General features: G+C 35.4%; 1 protein-coding gene across 1 annotated transcript in view; it reads right to left on the bottom strand.

Annotated features, from left to right (window-relative positions):
- The window catches only part of LOC111630960 (sodium-dependent proline transporter-like), a 123,914-nt gene that overhangs the window by 49,382 nt on the left and 52,309 nt on the right, over positions 1–22,223 (bottom strand). The window contains exon 7 of the mRNA XM_023375127.1: positions 9,322–9,456. Within this exon, the coding sequence (XP_023230895.1) occupies positions 9,322–9,456 (135 nt within the window). The remainder of the gene's footprint in view (positions 1–9,321; positions 9,457–22,223) is intronic.

Raw genomic sequence — 22,223 nt, 5'->3', positions numbered from 1 at the left:
CCAGCTTTAACGGTTTACTCAAGCTGTTAATTCATCTCTATTCCCCTTGCGGATTAGCGTATAATTAATTGTCGGGTCCTTAATTGTATACGGTTATAATAGATATTGTGTTATGGATATGAATCCTGCTGAAAGCACGATGTCGGCTGAGGGGGCTGTGTCTAATCCCCCCCTGGTTGTGACTGGATTTCTGGGGATGATCCCCACCTTTTCAAACACTCAGAGCGATTCAGTCAACATAGATCAATTCTTCAAGACTATTGATAATGTATCTAGACTCGCGGAATGGCGGGATGAAGTAAAGGTAGCTGTTTTGCAAGCGAAGCTAAAGGGGGAACCGTTAGACACATTTTTCTGTCTATTGGAACAGTACCCATCTTCTTACAATGACATCAAACGTGATCTCATTAAATGTTTTGAAAAGAAGGCTACAAAGGAAAAAAACATCATTGACCAACTCATGAATATCAAGCAAGGCATGAATGAGTCGGTTACTGATTATATTGTCCGCACAAAAACAATCTTTGCTCGTACTATTAAAAGCAATTATAATATGGCTCCATTGAGGGACAATGTAATCGCAGAACGATTCATAAAAGGACTCAATGCTCGCATGAGAGCCAACGTTTTAAGGCTCAAACCTAAAACTTTAGAAGAAGCCTTTGATTTCGCGGAAGCGGAAGAGCAGATCGAGATTGAATGCGGAAATCATAGCGAAAGAAGGAATATTAATTTAGCGGTACAACCGTCCCCAAGTAATCAGCACCATGATAATGATATAGTTGCAGACGATACAAAGACCGACGACTGCAATAAGACTCTAAAAGACGAAGTCAGAGCTCTAACTGAGGCGGTAAACCGTTTAATAGCCGCACAAGAGAGACATAGTAGTGCTCCTCGTCCTCGTGCATGTTTTCTTTGTGGAGAACTGAACCACCTCGCCCGAAACTGCCCAACACGCACAAAAAAGGATTTAAACTAGTAACGGGGTATGGTGAAGGTCAGTGCCGTGCTTCCGATTCTATAATCAATCTGACCCCCGGAGTGATTGTGTCAAGAAGAGGGCTCCCCCTCATTGAAGGCCAGATCTTTGGCCGCAGGATAAAATTTTTACTGGATACCGGAGCAGAGAACTCACTCTATGACCTAATTGCACTTGAAACGATCCCTAATAAGATGTTAGAGGGGTTAAGGGTAGATGACGTTAACTTTGGTGTGAGAGGCATTAGTGGTGAAGTAAACACCTGTCAATATCTTCTCAATGCCACTGTCAAATTCCGTGATCAATCACACCCTATAAATGTAGCATGTATCCGGTTCCCCGAGAACTTGGATTACGAGGGTATTTTAGGCGTAGATGTAATGTCCAGGTTTCCTAGTTTAATTGATGAGATAAAGAACGCTTTCAGAGAGAGAACCCCGATTCGTCTGAACAATAATAGCCCCAATTTTAACTGCTCAAACTCCACCCCCATTAGTTTACCAAATTTTGAAGGTCTTGATACTCGCGTTAAAGAAAAATTGCATGATATATTCGGTAAATACCCCAATTGTTTTGCCACTACCATCGCTGAGCTTAAGGGAACCAAACTTTACACCCACCACCCTGTTATTGAATCCCAGACCCCCATAAACATTCGCCAGTATCGTATCCCCGAATGCTACTTGAAAGAGCTTAGAGAATTGATCCGTTCTTATATTGAGGCTGGCATAATAGAAGAGAGTTCCTCTGAGTGGAACTCCCCCATTCATGTCATTGAAAAGGAAAGTGGCGAGTTGCGTATGACGTTAGACCTTCGGCGCATAAATGAAGTCACTCAGCCGCAAGAATTCCCCCTCTCGCGTGTAGACGAGATACTCAGCAGGTTTCATGGCAGTAAATTTTTCTCGGTCCTCGATTTGAAGTCGGGATATTTTCAAATCCCTTTGCATCCATCTGTTCGTCACATTTTTGCTTTCTCAACCCCTTGGGGGAAGTACCAAATGTGTCGCTTACCTCAGGGGGCAAAGAACAGCGGGCGTTATTTTCAGTATGTAATGTCTAAACTCCTTGGGAAGTTCGTGAGCATCAATTGCTTCGTCTTCCAAGACGACATCGTACTGTTCTCGAAGACCATTGACGAGCATTTGGATTTGTTAGATAATGTCATAGGGATATTACATAACGCTAACTTAAAGCTTCACCCTCAGAAAAGTAAATTCATTATGAAAGAAGTTTGCTATTTAGGCCACGTTATAAACAAGGATGGTATCCTCCCAGACCCTAAGAATGTTCGTGCAATTAATGAAGTCAGCCCACCAACTAATATAAAGGGGGTACGAAGTTTTCTGGGTATGGTCGGTTTTTTCCGTGAATTTATACCGAATTTTGCAAAAATTGCCCTACCCCTAACCGAGTTAACAAAAAAGGGAAAGAGGTTTAATTGGGACACACAGTGCAATGAGAGCTTTGAGAAGTTTAAAGGCATACTTACAAGACCCCCTATTTTAATCCATCCTGATTTTTCGAGTCCATTCCTCATGTACACGGATGCTTCTGATTGGTCAGCTGGCGCAGTATTAGGCCAGCTCAGGGAGGGTAAATTTGCACCAATCAGTTACTTTAGCAGGAAGTTCCACGGGGCAGAGACAAGATACTCAACAATCGAAAAAGAGTGTCTCTCCATAATTTTATCTTTTCGCCACTTTAAACCTATTGTCTTAGGTCAAGACGTAAAGGTTTACTCCGACCATAAACCTTTGGCATACTTAAAAACTATGAAAAACCACAACAGGAGGCTGATGCGGTGGTCTATGGAGCTTTCTGACTATAATTACACCATTTGCCATGTAAAAGGGAAACTAAACCCTGTTGCCGACTGGCTCTCCCGTCCCGAAATGATATCCAAGGATGTGGAAAACTCCCCTAATTGTAACATGTGTACTACTAATAGTAACTTTTGGCAGAGGATAATTGAGTCACAAAATGAGGATGAATTTTTAAAGAAATTTAAAGATCATCGCACGAAACAAACCAATCACAATTCGGAAAATTTTGGGGTTATACAACCGGAATATCAATTGGAGGGTGATGTTTTAATGCATGTGAAGCCAGACCGTTACGGTCTGCGCCATTGGAAACGCCCATGCGTGGGGATTAGCATGGTAAACGAAGTTATTAAAAGGTTCCATGACTCAGATGTAGCTGGGCATTTTGGCTCTGAAAAGACCTGCGATCTTATTGACCGAAATTACCACATCCGTGACTTAAGAACCCAAGTCCGTCGTTACATTAAAACCTGCACAACTTGCCAAAGATTTAACCTTCACCGCCAACGCGCTCCCTTTCAGGAAACCGAAAGCGCTGAGTATCCTTTCCAAAAGATAGCCGTTGATATTGTCGGCCCTCTTCGCGTAACTCGGCAAGGGAATAGGTATTTGTTTACTATTATCGACGTGTTCACAAGGTACGCCGAAATTATTCCGATGAGTAATCAATCTGCTGAATCCGTAAGCGATGCGATCTTCGATCATGTCATATGCCGCTACGGTTGCCCAGAGGTTATTATATCTGACCGTGGCAGCAACTTTACTTCTAAGCTCTTTCAGGATGCGTGCAAATTATTACAGATAAATCATAACACTACCACTGCTTATCGCCCCTGTTCGAACTCTGTTTGCGAGAGATTTAACAAATCTATTTGTGGTGTTATTTCTCGCATCTCTAAGGGAAACAACCGGGATTGGGATGCGTTTGTCAGTCCTGCTATTTTTGCTTACAATAATACAATCCACGCGTATACTAGTGAATCACCTTCTTTCTTGTTATACGGTTATGATCCTCGTCTTCCTTGGTCCTTCCCAAATGGGGATAAAATGAGCGGCCATGATGAAAACATTAGGAATAAATGGATCACTAGATTAAATGCTATTCGTGACAGTGCCTTTGCATCAGGGAGAGTTAAGAACTCCCAGAATAGAGATCGGATCAACCGCAACCGTAACTATAGTGCATGGAACATAGGTCAGAGAGTGTGGCTGCTTCGGAAAGGCTCCGGAAGAAAGCATGGAAAATTTTCCGCAAAATATCTAGGTCCGTTCCGCATTTCTCGTATGCTGGGTCCAGTAACAGTCGAGTTAGAAGGAAATTCGCGCCGTGACCGAATCTCAGTTCATGTGGATAGGATAAAACCATGTCACATCCCCATAAGAACCGATAAACGACGCATGATACGTAGGGAAGATCCCCACAAGGAAACGACCAACGAGAGTGAAAACGGAAACGATGAAGAAATGTTGCAGTACATCCGGCATAGACCCGTCAGTTCTGAACCAGGTCAGAACCAATTACAACCTGCTGAGGGTAGGAACCCGAACGAACAACTATCTGATGATAATGGAAATAGTAACCGATCTAATCCGTGCCATGGATACAATTTACGAAATAAAAAAGTCAACTACCGTAAGTTGCACTTCGGTAATTGACAACTTTTTGTATGGGGCATATGTGGCTACAAGCCATAATTGTATAGTTATAATTCATATTTTCTTTATATATTTTCCTTTGTCTTCCTTTTCTATTGTCTTTCTGGAAGTTTCTTCCCTCTTTTGTTTAACGGTGGAACAGCGGGGGACCCCTGTGAAACAAAGGGGAAGGTGTGACCCTCAGGGTAAAAAGGGGTACAGGAGGGCATTCTGGTAGAGAGTACGAGACGGAAAAGGACGTGTGAAGCAAGCTCTTGGAGGTATTGGAACCGAGTGGAAACCAGAACGAACTTTAGGAAGAGAAAAGAAAACGGAGGAGAACGAATACTGGGAAGGTTGCTTTCATTCGTTCTAAAGTGTCTAGTGAAATCAGAAAGTCCGTCGGAAAGAACTTTTCATTCCCCGTGAAACACGCCGGAAACATTTGGGTACCCAACTTCCTTTGTCTTTCACCTTTATCTCTTAGTTTCTGTCTTGTCTAAAATCTAGTTTTCACTTTTAGTATATAATCATTAGCCGTAAGTTTAGCCCTAAGATTTGAGTGTATAGTTTATTAGTAGAATAGTTATTAAAAGTAAGGAATTGTCGAATTATTTAATTTTGTTTGTTGAGTCTATGTTGTTAATATTAAGATATATTGTCCAGGGATAGAGATAATAGCTGGCATCTTAAAAATATTTCCTGTACTCTGTACGCGAATAAAAGACCTTTATATTGTAAAAATTGTCTCTCTTTGTTAACGGTATTCGCGATCTTCACAAAAGTAAGTGACAATGCAAAGTCCATTGGATGTAACTTTAGCACTCCTAGTGGCAAAATACAGAAGAACTAAAGAAAACTAAGAAATTAACAGAGATAAACAAAAAAATTCTAATTGCAAAATGAAAGAGAATTATTTATTTAGTACAAAATAATATTTGGTTTATCAGAAACACAGGAAAGAGCAAAAAAACCAAGAAAGTAGTAAATAGTTATGCACAAAACAACACAGATGTAACATAAAGTTTGTGCAGCACAGATGCAACTAACTTGCCTAGTAGTATACTTTACTCAGTGTTCAAAGTGACAACGTACTTTTGGATTCGAGATGGGACAGAACATCTCAAATAGTATGCAGCATTGCATGGACTACAGAATTATAGGCATTGATGCACTCCTTTAAATTTGTCATGGTGAAAAGTTCTGTAACAAAAAACTTGATTTTTCAGGTCTCTCCAAATGAAGAAGTTCATTGGTGATAAGTATTGGATGATTGTGTTGGACATCATTCCATACAACCACCATATCCAATAATTGTGTTGCCAAATGTAGGAAATTAGTTTTCTGCCAATGCTTTCTTAATGTTCTACAATGTTCTTTCCTGTAAGTGTTAAAACTGAATGAAGTATTGTTTTGTTCTAAATAAACAATGCTCTTTCATTCTGTAATTGAAATTTTTTACCTAGTTCTATTAGTTTCTTAGTTCCTTATTTCACTGCTAAAGATGCTAAAGTAGCATTCAATGGATTGCACATGACCACTTTCGTATAGGTGGCAATTACCTCTGTGGTGCTACAATAGGTGGTTTAAAAGTTATGAGATGTATAGACTTTCCTTTGAACTTGTATAAGAGCTGTTGCAAATGAAAGTGATTTTTAAATCAAGATATTTAAAGGTTTGTATTAGTATTGATTCAAAAATATCAGCAACTGATACTATGTTAGTATAATTTTTCTCTGATTTTAATTATAGGGTGTTTCAAAATGATTAAAATGATTTCACATTGTTACAAATATAGTTTATAAATTGTCAAAACAAGATGTAAATTTCACACACGTGTAATGGAACTGTCCAAGTTTAATTGTCAGTGGGTAACATGAAATTGGCTGTCACAATTGCCCAATGTGAGCTCTCTACACAAAAAATATTGTTAATTTATTACTATTTTGTTTTATTTTATACTTTTTTGTTTATTTGCTGTTGTAATTTATTTTGATTTTACTTTACTAAAAAATTATAATTAAATAAAAATTAATAAAATTATTTTAAATTAAAAAAAAACAAAGATTCAAATGTAATAGCATTCTTATGAATAGTAAACCAAACGATCACCATAATTAATCAAGCTATTTTTTCGCTACTATTAATAATTAGATATTAAGTAATTTGATATTAGAGATAAATGTTAGGCACCATCTCTTATTGAAATAGATAATTATAATAATTTAATATTTATTAAATAATTTTAGAATAGTCTGGAGAAAAAAATCAGCTCGGAGTGGGATTTGAACTTTCAACTCCCACTTACCATGCAATAATGTTGTCAGTTATGCCATCCAGACCTCTGAGTAATTCTTTGTTTCTAGACATATTTAATTCTTGATATAACAATCCACAGTTACTCACAGCACCAACTGGGGACTACTACTACTACACCACAACCTATATAATCACTCACTATGGCACTTAGCCAGCTATCACTTTACCCTGGCATGATACTGTATACAGGTTGACATTCAAAAATCTGGCCATCAATAATCTGGTTCCTTCAGAATGTCAACATGGATTTCAGAGCACATTTTCAAATTTGCCACGTTGGTGCCAACGTGGCAAATTTGAAGGTACTTAACTAAAATTCTGTAAAACTGTTTTATTTATTTTAGATTAAATTAGTTAGCCTAATAAATAGGGTTGTAATACATTGGGGGACTTATCACAACAGGGACTGAATGGAATAATAATATCTGCTTTATTTAGTTGATGAACATTAAAATTTCATTTGCTTTCATTTCATTTAGTGTTTAATTTTCTTTCATTAAACGATTATACAGGTAGTCATTCTCTGTTATATATATACATCATATATAAATATAAAAAATCCAGCACTTCTCAGGTCTGGAGTTTGCTGGATTTTTGAATGTCAACCTGTATATATATAAACATCACTAAGCCCAATGTATTTGTTCTAAAGCATTGTAATTTCCCAACAGATGATGATCTTTTAAAAGGCTGAAAACATTTCTGAATAAAAAGTTTGTTTTGGTTCCTGAATTTAGCATTTTTTTTCATCAGTTTGAACATGGTGACAAGTGAAAATGTTATTCTTTTTGTTTCTCATCTTTAAAATTATAAATATCAAAATTTTTGCAATAATTAGCTGTGTAATTTTAAAAATAAAACACACCCTTTAGAAAACTCCTCAAATAAATTCTATTCATACTACTTTTTTCAAAGTGAAAAAACGTCTTAGAAAAAACAAGCATGTCTGAGATCAACATCAACGAAACAAGAAAAATTTCTTCTTTTGACTCTTCATGATGGCAATATTATATAATCCAAGTGCTTTTGAAATGTAAGTTTTTGCTCTGAGAAAAGCAAATAAATTGATTTAAAAATAAGCTTATTAGGATGACACAGTGGCATAGTGTGGGTGTCAGCCGCCTGGAGCGGAAGAAAATTTCGTCCCCCTTATTTAGATATCTCAATTTAAAAGACTAAAATTCAGTTTCGTCACAGAATAAGTAATGAAAAATTCCATGCTTGTGTTGCCACTTTTTTAAAATCGCTGACCCGGATGGCAGGTGAGGTTTGTTCAAATGGAAGTTCCTGATGCATGCGTATGTCATTTTGCAATGCGAAGAATAATTTGCAGTGCATGCTGGTTCTAAATCAGTTACAGTTAGCGACTAGGGAGATTTGGATAGGAGTAACGCAAGTGACCTAGCTCTACTCTATTGGATATAGAAGGTATATATATACGAATAATCGTACAAGCAAAAAAAAAATATGAAATATTTTATATGAAAATATGAAATAAAATGGTTCAAATTCTTTGAAGATATTATTATTTTATTTATTGTCAAATTTTGCCCCCCTAAAACATAATTTTATCGCTCCCTAAAAAGTGCCGCCTGGGGTGGGCCACCCCTGCCGCCCCCACTATGCTACTGGGATGACACTTATTGTATTGTGTGTCTAAACTTCTCGAAAGTTCTCTGAAATGACTATTACTTAGATTGGGAATATTTACTAGAAATTTACCAACTTTCAAGCTACAAATTCAAATAGGAGTGTATAATGATATCAATTATAGCATGGATTGAACATATAAAAAATGATAAAGAGAACCAGACAAGAGGTATAGATGTACTTGATAGTTTAGGGATGAATGTCATATGCTATCACAATTTTTCAAGTTCTTGGCATTTTTTAAATTTCATCAACAAGATTTTCAAGGAAAAGCTGTTTGATGAGTTTGTAATTGCAATTTAAAATTAGCATATACTACATTATGTAATCTGTGAGTAATTCATATGAAAATACACTAATCATATTATAAAAAGAATATAGTAAAATCCTATATTGTTTTCTATTAAATTATCAAAGAATCAAAATTACACCATGTTTCTATTTGTCAAGATGTTGAACTGTTGACTTTCAAAAGTTTTTTCTAGTCTAAAAGTCCATTTAAGCTTACTTAATCTAAAAATTGCCAATAACTTCTACCAATAGTTTATAAATGTATATATGATGATAACAGTAAATACCACATTTTTTGCCTTGTGTGATACATCATTGTATTGGATGCATCACATTTTTCCATAAATTTTTTTAAGATAAAAATATTATTCACAGCGTAGGATACATTTGGCTTTTAGGACGTATCCTAATATTTGATACAAAAAAGTGCATCTTATAAAGTGAGAAAAATACAGTATAATTTTTATATTGTCTTTTAAATATATATATTTCTTTCTAATAAAAATTTCTTGCAATATAATTGGAAGAAATTCCACAAATTTTTTGCAATTATATTGCAAGAAATTTTTAAAATGCAAATACATGCAAATTTTAATTTAAAAAACAAAATAAATTTACCTGAGCAGTCCCAAGCAGCTTCCAATTTGGTGTAACATAGAAAATAATACCTTCTTTAGCACCAGGTAATGTTACCCCACGGAAAAAAAGGATGACTAGAACCACATATGGAAAAAGAGCAGTAAAATAGACAACCTGAAATAAAGGAAAAACATAAAAATTAATATATATCATATAATTTATATAACGTTGTAAATCCTTTTAATGTTAAATACTATATGATATATTAGTGAATATATTAGTAATAATTTTGTTATGTAGCTCAAAAAACTCATGAACATCTATATTTTAAAAATATTTATTGTTACAATGTTTTGTAAAGGAAATATTATTTATAGTTATTCAAAAAAAATTTGAATTCATTTTATTTGACAAACCATTACTATAGAAGAGATAAATATGAATCATTAATTTTTCCTTCATAAGTGATTTAAAATTTATAAAAAAAAAAAACGAAATAAATCTTAAAAGTTTTTAAAAATAAAAGAATTTGTTGTGAGAAATTACTTATTGACACCTTTTTTGTTCTTTTGTTCAGAACACAAGCTATGAGGTTCTTTTTTATATACTTGTAAATTCTAATTGTTTTTTCTTTGTTAATAAATATGTTTTACAATTGTTTTTTAAATTTAAAATTTGTAGCCTAAAGAGGGGCTTGAAATAATTACCAATCTGAAATGCATAGTTAGGCATTGTGCTAATAAAGAGGATTGTTTTAATCTTGGTCTCTGTTTATTGTAGAAAATTAAGAAAGATGTGATAAAGATCACTTGTTTTGCTATTGAAGAAGAAATCTTTACTTGTAAACTTTTCTTTTCAACCATCCTTTTACTATCCAAAACTAATAATTCTGTAATTACTATCCAAAACTGTAATTCAATATTACTTGATTTTAAGCATGACAAAGCAAAATTCATTTCAATAACCAACATAAAAACAGAAAGATTGTATAAAATGTATAATAATAAAGGCAAAAAACAAAAGTTTCTAAAACAATGTTTTAAAATAAAAATTGAAAAATAAAATGATGTAGCAAGAACTACATCAAATCAAAAAGCACAATAAATAAAGATATAATTTTTCATAATGTTTGAATAATTAAAAAACTAAAAAAAAAAAATGCATTTAAATAAAATAATACAACCCATAATTTACTTTTAATTTCTATCACTTTTAAGCCATATTTATCTCCATAGCAAAAGAATAGATTATATAAAAAATATTCACAATCAGAAGAAACAATCAAATGTCTTTACATTTTGTCCTTCTTCAACAACCTAAGGAACACAAGTCTTTATTGGTAATACTACCAGGGTTGTGGAGTCAGAGTCAGAGTTGTCAAAAAATCCAGCAACTCTGACAAGTTTTTTACTTCCCAACTTGTTATGTATATAAAACGGAAAAGTATTGGAATCATGTCAAATTTGACCCTCCAAGTTTTTTGCAAATCTACACATTTGGAGACCTCCTGAACCCAAAAAATGTCAAATAAAAGGGGAAAATTCATGTGTGTGTGTTGGTGTCTAATTTGTTTAATTTCTTTATTCTCTGTTCTGAGATATTAAACAATATCTCAGAATGGGTAAAGTTTAAGAAACTAAATTTGACGCAGTAGCTTGTGTATAAAGGGGCATTAATATCTATTAAATTTTGGTTCTTAATTAAAGGTAGATAGAATGGAGACAGAAGGAGTCATGTGTCATATCTTGTGTGGTCGGATTTAATGACTATTTTACTCGTTATTAGCCTTCACAATTTTTTTTATAAAACTCGTCTTTACCCTCAAAATTAAGCTTTTTGTCATTTTATAATAGTACAGTAAACTGGCCGGATGGCCAAGCGGTCAAGGTGGCAGCCTACTGCTCTGGGGGACTCGAGATCGAATACAGATGGTTCAAGGAATTCCCAGGAATTTCGGGGGGTGGTCTGTTCGGATATGTTGGGCCCCGTCCCTCACCACCCGGTTGCCCCATTGTGGGCCTGGCCGAACCCATAATGGGCCTGCTATAAGAGGCCCTCTTAGTGCCCACAGGATAAAAAGAGTAAAAGAAAAAAAAAAATAGTACAGTAAAACTCGTTAAAGATGTTCTCACCTGAGATGTTAGAATGTGTATTGGGGCAGGATTTAGTTCAACTACTTTGAAGCTTAATAACTCCTGTGTTAAACCATCTGACTCCAATTTAAAAACCACAGACTTTATTAGGCTTCAAACTGGGTGAACAACTTGTGCCTCACATACAGTTTAACATCCATACACAGAAAAACCGAATGTTTTGCATATCTCAACATTTTGAGGTGTCCTGAATCCAAAAATGTAAAAACTTAGGAGGGGTTATCTTTTGACTGATCACTACAGTTTCCCTCTGTTATATATAACAGCCAGGAAAGTAAAAATTATCAAATACATATTTATATATTAACTGTGTCATTACTTAGAGGAGTCTTTTAGCTTTGGAATAAAAAAGCTTTTATGTTCTATCTTTATTAGAACTCTATTTATTGAATCTTTTATTCTGAGGTCATGTGATGACATCAGAATTTCCGGGTCTATTTTGGTAACAAGTCTGCCCCTGGTTGGAGTTGGAGTTGGAGTTGGATAGTAAGGCAAAGTTGGAGTCGGTAAATTTTTACACAACTCCACAGTCCCGAATACTACCACTCAAAAACTGGTTATACTTGAATTAAAAACTCTAAAAAAAACCTATAATCCCGCAATCTTTATCAAGGACATGTGGTAGATTTTCTCAGTATGATGCAAGTCTTCGAAATGCTACCCCTTAAATGCTGCTTATACTGCCCTCTTAAATGCTGCTTATACCACCCCCTTACAGTGCCACCTGATGCAGCTGTCTCTCTGTATCATAGCACAGCTTGGCCCTGATCTTTGTAATAGTGTAAATGTTTTTGCCCGTGTTGAACAGGCATTATCAGGCAAACTAAACCCTAGCTGCTGAAACAATGGAAGATTGATGTACGTGTGTGCAAAGGGAAGGTAACATAAGATGAGAGAAAGGGAAGGGGTAGAATAATAAGATTTATAGTTTGAAGAAAGACCTCCTTGCTGTGGGAAAGGAGTCAATATTGCAAAAATTAATAGTGGTGTTATTGAGGGTGGCATACGCATTTGCACATATAATAAAAATTACTGGATTATAGGTTTCTAGTGTTTCAATTCAAGTCTTTATGGCTGGAGTCAATCTTTTATTAATATACTAACTGAAATATTTTAAAAATGTTTTTATTGTGATTGTACCACCACCTGAGAAATTTTTAACATTTATACATAACTACCGTGTTTCCCCGAAAATAAGACATCCGCAGAAAATAAGACCTAGTGCATTTTTCAGAGCAAAAATTCATATAAGACACTGTCTTATTTTCGGGGAAACACGGTAGCTTACCCATCGCGCATTGCTGCGATCTCAGAAGAAATGAAATTCAAGCAAACTCGTTATGATAAAATTCAATTTACATCATTTCTATTGAAACTTATTATTATTAATCATTTTCATTGGGAAAACATTTCAAAGTGTCATTTCAACTCTATTTATTTATTGGAGTGCTTGTGGATACATGATATTTTTTGTTTTTCCGTCTGGTGCGTACATGAATAAATTAGAAGGTTTTCGGACGCGTGAGCTGGCCACATACAATTGTCCATGTGAGAAGCACGGATTCTCCAAATTTAGTCCACACACGTGCAGCGATTGTCAGAAGTGTGATATTCCCCATTTTTATATATACTTTTTAATCCTTTATAATTTTAATTATTTAATTGCTCCCTCCTCTCTTCCTTGGCACGTTGTGAAATTTCTGATAGTTGGATAATAAACTGTTTTATTGTAATTTGTCTTTTTAAATTATTTTGAGTTGATATTAAAATTTGGAAAAGGGGATCCCTAGATCGATAAAATAGGTGAATTTCCTTCTACAACTTCGGTTGTTGTTCGGGATACAGTTAAGGTTTTGACAAAGTTCGAGCAAATACATAATTAGCAAAAAAAAAAAAGTTAAAATAAAGTGATTAACCAAAAATTATTACAAATATCATAAATAACAAATGCATATATAGAGATATTTTTTGGAGGGGGAAATGGTCTTCACAATTTGAAATTGATCAAACACACAGTAAAATGCTTGTATACACATGTGCCATCTATCGTAGGATAAATGTACTATGCCAGAAACCTTCGCAGGAGTGTATTAAAAAACTTCCCAAAGTTTCACGGCAATCGGATAAACGGTGTGGTAATGCATGAAGGACAGACACTCATTTTTATATATATAGATAAGGCAGACAAGTAGCCTCAAATAAAAGATCAACTGCTCTGCCTGTAAAGACTATTGTGTTGAAGAAGCCCTGAAGTTGCTGAAAAAGACAAGATATGAAAAAATTTTATTGTTTCTTCTGCTTTATGAATATTTCTTATATTTGTTATTGTCCTTGGATATTTCATTACTGTATTAATTGAAAAATTTTTTAAAGAATAGTTAAATGACTTCCAACCACTTAACACTGCGTTGAATAATAACAATACACAAAAAACCTTTTTTTACGAGTGTTATGTCACTATTAAATTCAACAAGTACTTTCAATCTCCACCGAAGTCTGCTTCAGGTGGTGACTGGCCATGTTTCGACCCTACCGTCATGACGATGTTGCCAACGATGTAAATAAATAAATGTGCGCGTCGGGTTTCACCCCTCTGACCGACACTGTTCGAATTCCTCAAACAAGTACTTCCACGCCTGTGCAAGAGTTTCCCCATCCTTGTAGTTGATGCAGTTGCCCCCCAATAGCTTTATGGATCTCCCAGGCCTCCAGGTGGCGGATGTGATCCACACAGAACGCTTGTCTGATAAGTCTGGTGTTGCGGAAGTCCGCCCTTATTTCAGGGTCGGTGACGTAGGTCGATAAGGCGGTGGTGTGTCTTTTATGATTAATATCAGCTTGGTGTTCACATATTCGTTTCTATGTTGACCGGATGGTGGAGTTAATATAAACTAACTCCCTATTGAATCTGTCGTCCCTGATGGGAACGGAGTAAACACCTGGAGCTCTGGTTAGATCCATCGCGTCTTTGGCATTGCGCAGCAGGTCGTAAAGCGTGCCGGTTTTTAAGTACGCGATTTTTGTGCGGCTGTTGCGAGCGATCTCCCTATATAGGGGGTCTAAATGTAGGTTGAACTGGACGACCGCGCGTCTGGCGTTCCTATCTGGTTGTCGATTGTCGTCCGGCGATGGTAGGGGGCAGTCCCTGCGGCGAGGGATGCGGCGGGTGTATGCACATGCTAAACCGTGGACCATGGCTTTACTGTAACCATGCTCAACGGCAATTTTTTCTATGCGACGGATCTCCAACCATGTGTTGCGCACATGTGTGTGGTGCGTGAAGGCCCGTCTGGTAAGGGCACGGAAAGCCGCAATTTTGTAGGCAAAGGGGTCGGAAGAGTTCGCAGGTATGAACAGCGGGAGCTGGTCAGGTTTATGGTAAACGCTGGTTTCTATCTTGCCCCCTGAGACGAATGTTAACATCCAGAAAATGTGCACTCGAGTTGCTAACCTGATCCAAGCCGAGGGTGAGGCCGTACGCATTGTCGTTCATACACGACAAAAAATCGTCCAGATTGGGAGTGGTTTTCCACAGTATAAAGATGTCGTCCACATATCTTTGGTATAGACTGATGTTTGGTAAGAATTTGGGCAACACTTTCTCCTCCAACTGTCTCACCACTAGCTCGCAGAGGTCCCCCGAAAGTGGGCTGCCCATGGGGACCCCTCGTCTTTGTAAATAAGTAGCTTCGTTGAACTGGAAAACCAAAGTGTAGCACATGAGATGCACCAGCTCCAATATCTGCTTACGGTGCCGGAGTGCATCATTCTCACATCCGCCACCTGGAGGCCTGGGAGATCCATAAAGCTATCAGGGGGGGGCAACTGCATCAACTACAAGGATGGGGAAACGCTTGCACAGGCGTGGAAGTACTTGTTCGAGGAATTCGAACAGTGTCGGTCAGAGGGGTGAAACCCGACGCGCACATTTATTTATTTACATCGTTGGCAACATCGTCATGACGGTAGGGTCAAAACAGGCCAGTCACCACCTGAAGCAGACCTCGGTGGAGGTCGAAAGTACTTGTGGAATTTAATAGTGACATAACACTCGTAAAAAAAAAAAAAGGTTTTTCGTGGATTGTTAAAGAATAGTTTATTTTGTTTTAGATAATATGGGTGTACAATTCATGTTAGGATTAGAAAAACTAGTTGTCAGTTGGTATATCTGGCTTTTTAGTTTCCTGACTGAAATGGTAAATCTGGTCTTCTAGTACACAAATGGCTAATCAATAATCAATGAATTGCTATGCCTTAAACTTAGAAAGCACATATCCTCTTTTGCTTATGCTAAGAAAAATCTTCCTGTTTTTCCTGGGTATTTCAGGGCTTATTTGGAACACAAGACTGGGTCTGTCATCGTTAAAATTACAGATTGGGGTCTACAGAACAATCTCAAAATTAATGCTTTCAAGATTAAAGAAACTGTCTTGACTAACCTTATAAACAAGATCTCTATCAGCACATAAACATATTCCAACTGTTTGCCTGTCCAGTTATCATGTCCAGATTGTGAAGCACTTTAAATTTCTTAGGGTATATTTAGACCATAAACTATCTTCTAGCCATCAAATACAATATGTTGGAGAACCCTGGCTTAATTCCACTGCTCTGCACAGAGTAGTAAAATGTTCCGAGAGCCTAAAACACAAAGCTTTGAAACCCATCATCTGCTATGCATCCTGTCTGTGAGAGTACTTTTGACAAAATACATAACTATAGGAAACTTCAATCTGCTCAGAACACTTCCCTTTCTTACCAAAGCATACTCATAATTGCAACAGATATAGGCTCTACAGAGGCATTGAAATCAGCATATAGTCACTTACAACAGGTCAAATTAAGATTCACTGACCTGCCACATCCTATTATAGATCTACAATGTACAAGCCACCTGATAAGTTTTAAAGCATCAGTGTGTTCTCTGATAATTCAAAATTTGTCTCTGGTATTAGCTGTGTGCTCTTGATCCTTAAAGAAACAATTGAACTCCACTCTACACCCTTGACTCAACCCATTGTGGTGATACGCCACATTACTGTATATATTTTAGATATAAGTTTAGTTTTAAGTTTTCTTTCTTCTTTGTTTCCCCTTTTGTTTTCTCGAATTTTCAACTAACATTCCTTCCTGTGGGTGGGGATAACCCTTTCTAAGAACCACATTGACAATGGGAAGTGAGAGTCCTGAAGCTACTATAATGGAAAAGAAGGGTCATTCTTGGGTCGTACTCTCAATGAAGGTAGACGTGTGAAAGTTATGCTCCTGCTTGTTGTCTAGAAGGACAAAGAGAAACAAAGGTGGCCTGCATAGGAGAAAAAACCCTATTAACGTAAAGAAAGAGAGATGAATGTCCCTTGTATAAGAAGAATCATTAAAGAGATCCAATTAAAGATCATCGGGAAACGAAATAGTGGTTCCCCACCAGAAGAGCATCAATACCAACAGAAAACCCAGGTATTCTTTATAACCTCTTCTTCTAGCATACTAAAACTTTTTGTAAATCTTCCTTTCCTCTTTTAGTTTATAATTTAGTGTAAGTATTAGTTATAAGATTACAAGTCAGTCTTTCCTTAATTTTTGTGCGTGGGTTCCCTTGATTTGTATTTACTCTATTCCTTGCTCCTATTTTGGATATTTTGTAACGCTTAGAGTTGGAATCCGAAAAAATCCTGTATATTACGATTCATGTGAAAAAAATAAATAATTGTTATTTATTCATGTACTGCCTTTCATGGACCATTGTACACTCGCGTGATTCACCATTCACCACTCCATTTTTCAGGATGAATGGCTAGCCATTAATGATATTGTCATTTGGTACAATCAATCCTTCATTAACAAAAACATTGCCATAGACAAAATAATCTCTAGTTATACTGAAATGCAAAACAATTATATAATGAAACATCTTTTGATTTCCAGCAGTATTTTACTATAATAAAAACATTTTCAACCTATTCATAGGTCTTCCTCAGTTAGGACTAGTACATAGAGGAAGACCTATGAATAGGTCAAAAACGTTTTTATTATAGTAAAATACTACTGTAAATCAAAAAAAGTATTTTATTATATAATTGTCATAGACACAGACCACCTCTGCCACTTATTCTCTACATAACTCCAACAGCCATCACTTCACTTGTATGATTCTTGATTTTATTATAGATAGCTCTAACCATTACTTTATAGACTGGGTCAAAAGACTTGCTGGAATTCTTGGTAACAACAAGACAAATGTCTTAGTGAAGACTGCAACTAATAGCTATGCCATGTTTTTACTCATTTTCCAGTCTTTATCCTTCATGCTTTGTCCTGGCAGGAACTTATGTAGGATGGCTCAGACTCATATCACCATGAAATTCATCTTGAACATCAGCAACTATATCAATAGACAACTACATACAAATCATAAAATACTGAATGATTTCCCCTATTTTGGAAATGTTTCTTGTTACAAAAGCTCTTATAAAAAGATCACACCTCCCTTTCCCTTCTCAAGAACTAAGCAATAAATATCTGTAAACTATTTTCAATCATCATTCAGTTTTTAACAAAATAATATACAAATTTGCAGAATGGCAAGTCTCCTCCATTTGTAGCTGGGCACAGTGCTATTGACATAACATTTTAACTAGTTTGCCTTACAGATTAGGTTCATCTTTACTATGTATTGTATCTTTACTGTATTGTACCAATAGTCTTTTAAAAATATGAGAAATAACTGTACTGTCAAAAAAAGAACTAGAGATTTTAACTTGGCATAAAAACCAATGATAACATCCTGCATAAAACTTCCAAAGAGTTCAGAATTCACAAGCAGAGACTTTCAGGATAGCTTGTTAATGAATTTTTACTTCAACAAAATAATCAAGGCCAAAAAAAAAAGCAATGCATCTTTTCTTGGCCTTGATTATTTTGTTATAGGAAGTGAAAGGAAACTACTTTCAGAAGAGATGGATACAGAATTATTTTAATTTTTTGATAAAGAACAATCTTCAAGATCCTTTTCTAATGTTCTCCTGAAAGCAAAAGAAATAGCTGAACAGCTTGTCCTAGAAAGTTTCAAGGCATCAAACCAGTTTATTGCTTGATGGAAAATGATTTGGTATTGCCATCCATATGCAAACAAACAACAGCCAGAAAACACTTGATGATTTGACCAATAAAACTGGATTATTACATTGAGTCATCAAGATGAACAGATGGAGGCATGACTACACAGATAATAATATTCAAAATATGACCAATAAANTGGAAAATGATTTGGTATTGCCATCCATATGCAAACAAACAACAGCCAGAAAACACTTGATGATTTGACCAATAAAACTGGATTATTACATTGAGTCATCAAGATGAACAGATGGAGGCATGACTACACAGATAATAATATTCAAAATATGACCAATAAAACTGGATTATTACATTGAGTCATCAAGATGAACAGATGGAGGCATGACTACACAGATAATAATATTCAAAATATGAACCAGACCAAAGTGGCAGTTTTTAATATCCAGCAGGAAGGACAAACAATTTAAAAGATGAAGATACTATTAGAATTACAAACACTGGATGTGCAAAAAGAGCTGTTGCACTTTGTGCTTTGCAGCACAAATTACTGGCATTCTATATTTTCAAGAAGCCATTTGGAAGAATTCCACTCAAAGTTTTTGTATTCCTATGTATTTTGAAAAATGTTTGTGTGGCATCAAGCTTAAATAAATGAATGACAGCAGAAAATATACAGCAGTGAATCAGAAGGATTTGGGGTGAGAATGCCTCTGATTTTTGATAAAGTACCAATACATGTTGTGACTGAAGTTCAAGAATTGCTTCATGCCATGGATACTGATCTGGTCCTAATTCCTGCAAAGTGCACGAGTTTCGTTCAACTGGTAGACATGGTCTGGAACAAACCCTTCAAAACAAGTCTGACAGTACAGGGGAAAAAAGTGCAGGAAAAAATAAAGATACAAAAGACCAACTTTCCAAGCCATCAAGATGTGATCAACTGAGTATCCTTTGTATTGGATTCCATTACAAAAGAGACCATTAAATGTTTGTTGAAGATGTGCAGTATCAGTAATGTGGTAGACAGAACTAAGAATGCATTCTATTATGGCAATGTAGTAAAGGCACTATGGCATTAAACTGAAACAAGAATTTCTGACACTGATGATTATGTGGACAACAAATTGTTCAATGCTTTTAGTTCAGACAGGAATTAGTCAAACCTTGGTTTTGAACATCTCACTTTTCAAACAAATTGGTTCACAAACAGAATTTCAAACTCATAACTGCACCATTTACTGCACAATAACTCAGTTGCCAAACAAGCTACTCAGCAAAAGCCAGCCATAGATAGTCAACTCCCTACACTTCCTTTGTTAAAGAAAGTCGACAGCCCAACCAATCAATGGCAGGACTACTGATTCAGAAGTTAGTGGTGCTGAGATTGCCTCATGTCATTAGACATCATGACATGGATCATTTATTTATTTACATCACTACAGTCGACCCCCCTATAATTACGGTCCCTATAATTACGATTCCTATAAAACTACGAAAAAATATACGTATTTTGGAAATGTTGAGTCGGATTAGTGTAGAATTGATTAATTTTATGGAAGAAAACCTTTCAATCAGCCGTAGTCCGTAAACTTGACACGTGTCGGGCTGTGATTGGAACGACTTGTAAGAAATCAAATTCCTAATAAATTGGAACGTATCTATATCTTATAGGGGGGTCGACTGTATTTAAATTAGATTTCAATGTGAATGCAGGAAAGATACTACTTTTGTTTTTCAGTATGTGCTGCAGTTGAATTTAAATCTAATTAATTAATAAAACAGCATTAATTGACATGCTCATAATATAAATGGCATCCAAGAATTCATGTTTAAAAGTGCTTAAGTCAAATTAAATAACAAAAATTTATTATTAAATATAACTATTTTTAATTATTTCTCACTAGTACATAATTAACATTCAGCATTATATTTAACAGATTTTGTGGGTCAGAAATGAATTAATCCTTTTTATATTGTTTCTTATGGAAAAATTTGTTCTGGTCTTAAAACAACTTTTAGGAACAAATTATGCTCAAAAACTGAGGTTTGACTATAATTTATGAAATTTTGTATATTTGAAAACAAAATTGATAGTGAATATTTATTTATGTTATTTACTTAAAATATATTTGTCATTTTTCTTCTCCATGATACATAGACTTGGCTTAGTGTATGCAATACAGACATGTGCATGCTTTAAAATTTATTGGTGGCAGCATATATCTCAACAACCAATGGTGCAGCATTTTTATTGGCATAGCACACTATAAGCATCAACATTTCCCTTTTAAAATATGCTGTATTTTTAAAAAGTAATAAACTGTAAAATAATAATAATGCATGATTTCAATTAAAAAGATGATGGTATATTCACAATATGAAAATTTTTATATTAATAATAATGCATGTTTTATGACTGCTATGGTTTTGTTTCCCCCTTCCCCAGCTCCAAATGTACTGTACATAGTGTTGTAAAAATTAAAGCAAAGATAGTTTTTAACTTTAACAGCAGCTTGCATAGAATGGAAAAGATTTTTGACTATTACAGATAATGATAAAATATGCATTTTATACTTAGGAGACCAATTCCCTTGTTGGTGTGGCTTAATTTTCAGCAGTGGCACATACCTAATGCAAAATTTGGAAAAATAAAAAGATTGCCCACTAGCATTTTTTTTAATTTCAGGTTGAGGTGTTCTTTCAATATTATATGGTAATAAACACAGTAACTGTCTGAGTACGGTAACTTTCACTCTTACCTTCTTAGTTTCAGTAAAAATATTAATGACTTCTGCATTACCTGTGGTGTCACTGATAGCATGCAGCAAAATCTTTTTCATAGTCCTATGGTCAATAATGTTAGGCTGAGGCAAAACCTTATACTTAACTCCAACAACGTTAGTTATCTTTGTGAACATCACCAGCTCTACAATTCTCAATAATCTTTGTGATCATCCTCATTGTCTTTGCATTTCTTTTGTCATATTGTATTCTTGTATATTAATTTTCATTTATGTTTCTGTAACTAATTGTTCTTTTATCTGATTTATACCCTGTTTTCACTTTGTACATGACTTTTTCTTCTTATAATTTTGTAAATTAATAAAATGTAGATTAATATTTATTATTATTACGGGTACAACAATAATAGGGTAAAAAGCCTTAAAATTAAATATTTTTTTCTTCTTTTCTATATTCTACTCAGTTATGTATTGCAGTGCCAAAAAATTGTAAATAATTATTATATTGATGAACTGACTATCTTTAACAACAAATCCTGGTTCTGTTTGGGAATAGTCAACCACCATGTCAGAATGTGGAGAACCATTGGGAGTGCTTCAATTCCACCTTTACTGTTCCATTTTCATTAACCCCACTGATAATGTGCTAGCGTGGGAACCATCTCATATGACTGTCATTCAAAGAACAGTGACAACATGAAAATAATGAAAATATATTCAGAAAATCCTGTCTCTCATGTTGTCTTTCATGAAAGAACTGCAAACAGCCATTTTCCAGCAAGATAATGCTCTGCTGACCACAGCTGGGATTTCCATACTTCTTTGGTATGTGCAGTATCCAGTTTTGTTGTCTACTAAGCATTTATGAGACTAGATGGGACACAAGTTGTAGTCATCTACAAGTTAGAGATCTGATGCAGCAGTTGTGCATTACTGGTAACCAGTTTACCGGTATAACGATAAATTAGGA

This window comes from Centruroides sculpturatus, unplaced genomic scaffold, assembly GCF_000671375.1.
Source record: "Centruroides sculpturatus isolate CEXI.00-Female unplaced genomic scaffold, Cexi_2.0 scaffold753, whole genome shotgun sequence".
NCBI classification, from domain to species: Eukaryota; Metazoa; Arthropoda; class Arachnida; order Scorpiones; family Buthidae; genus Centruroides; species Centruroides sculpturatus.
This window is presented reverse-complemented; position numbering and strand designations above follow the sequence as displayed.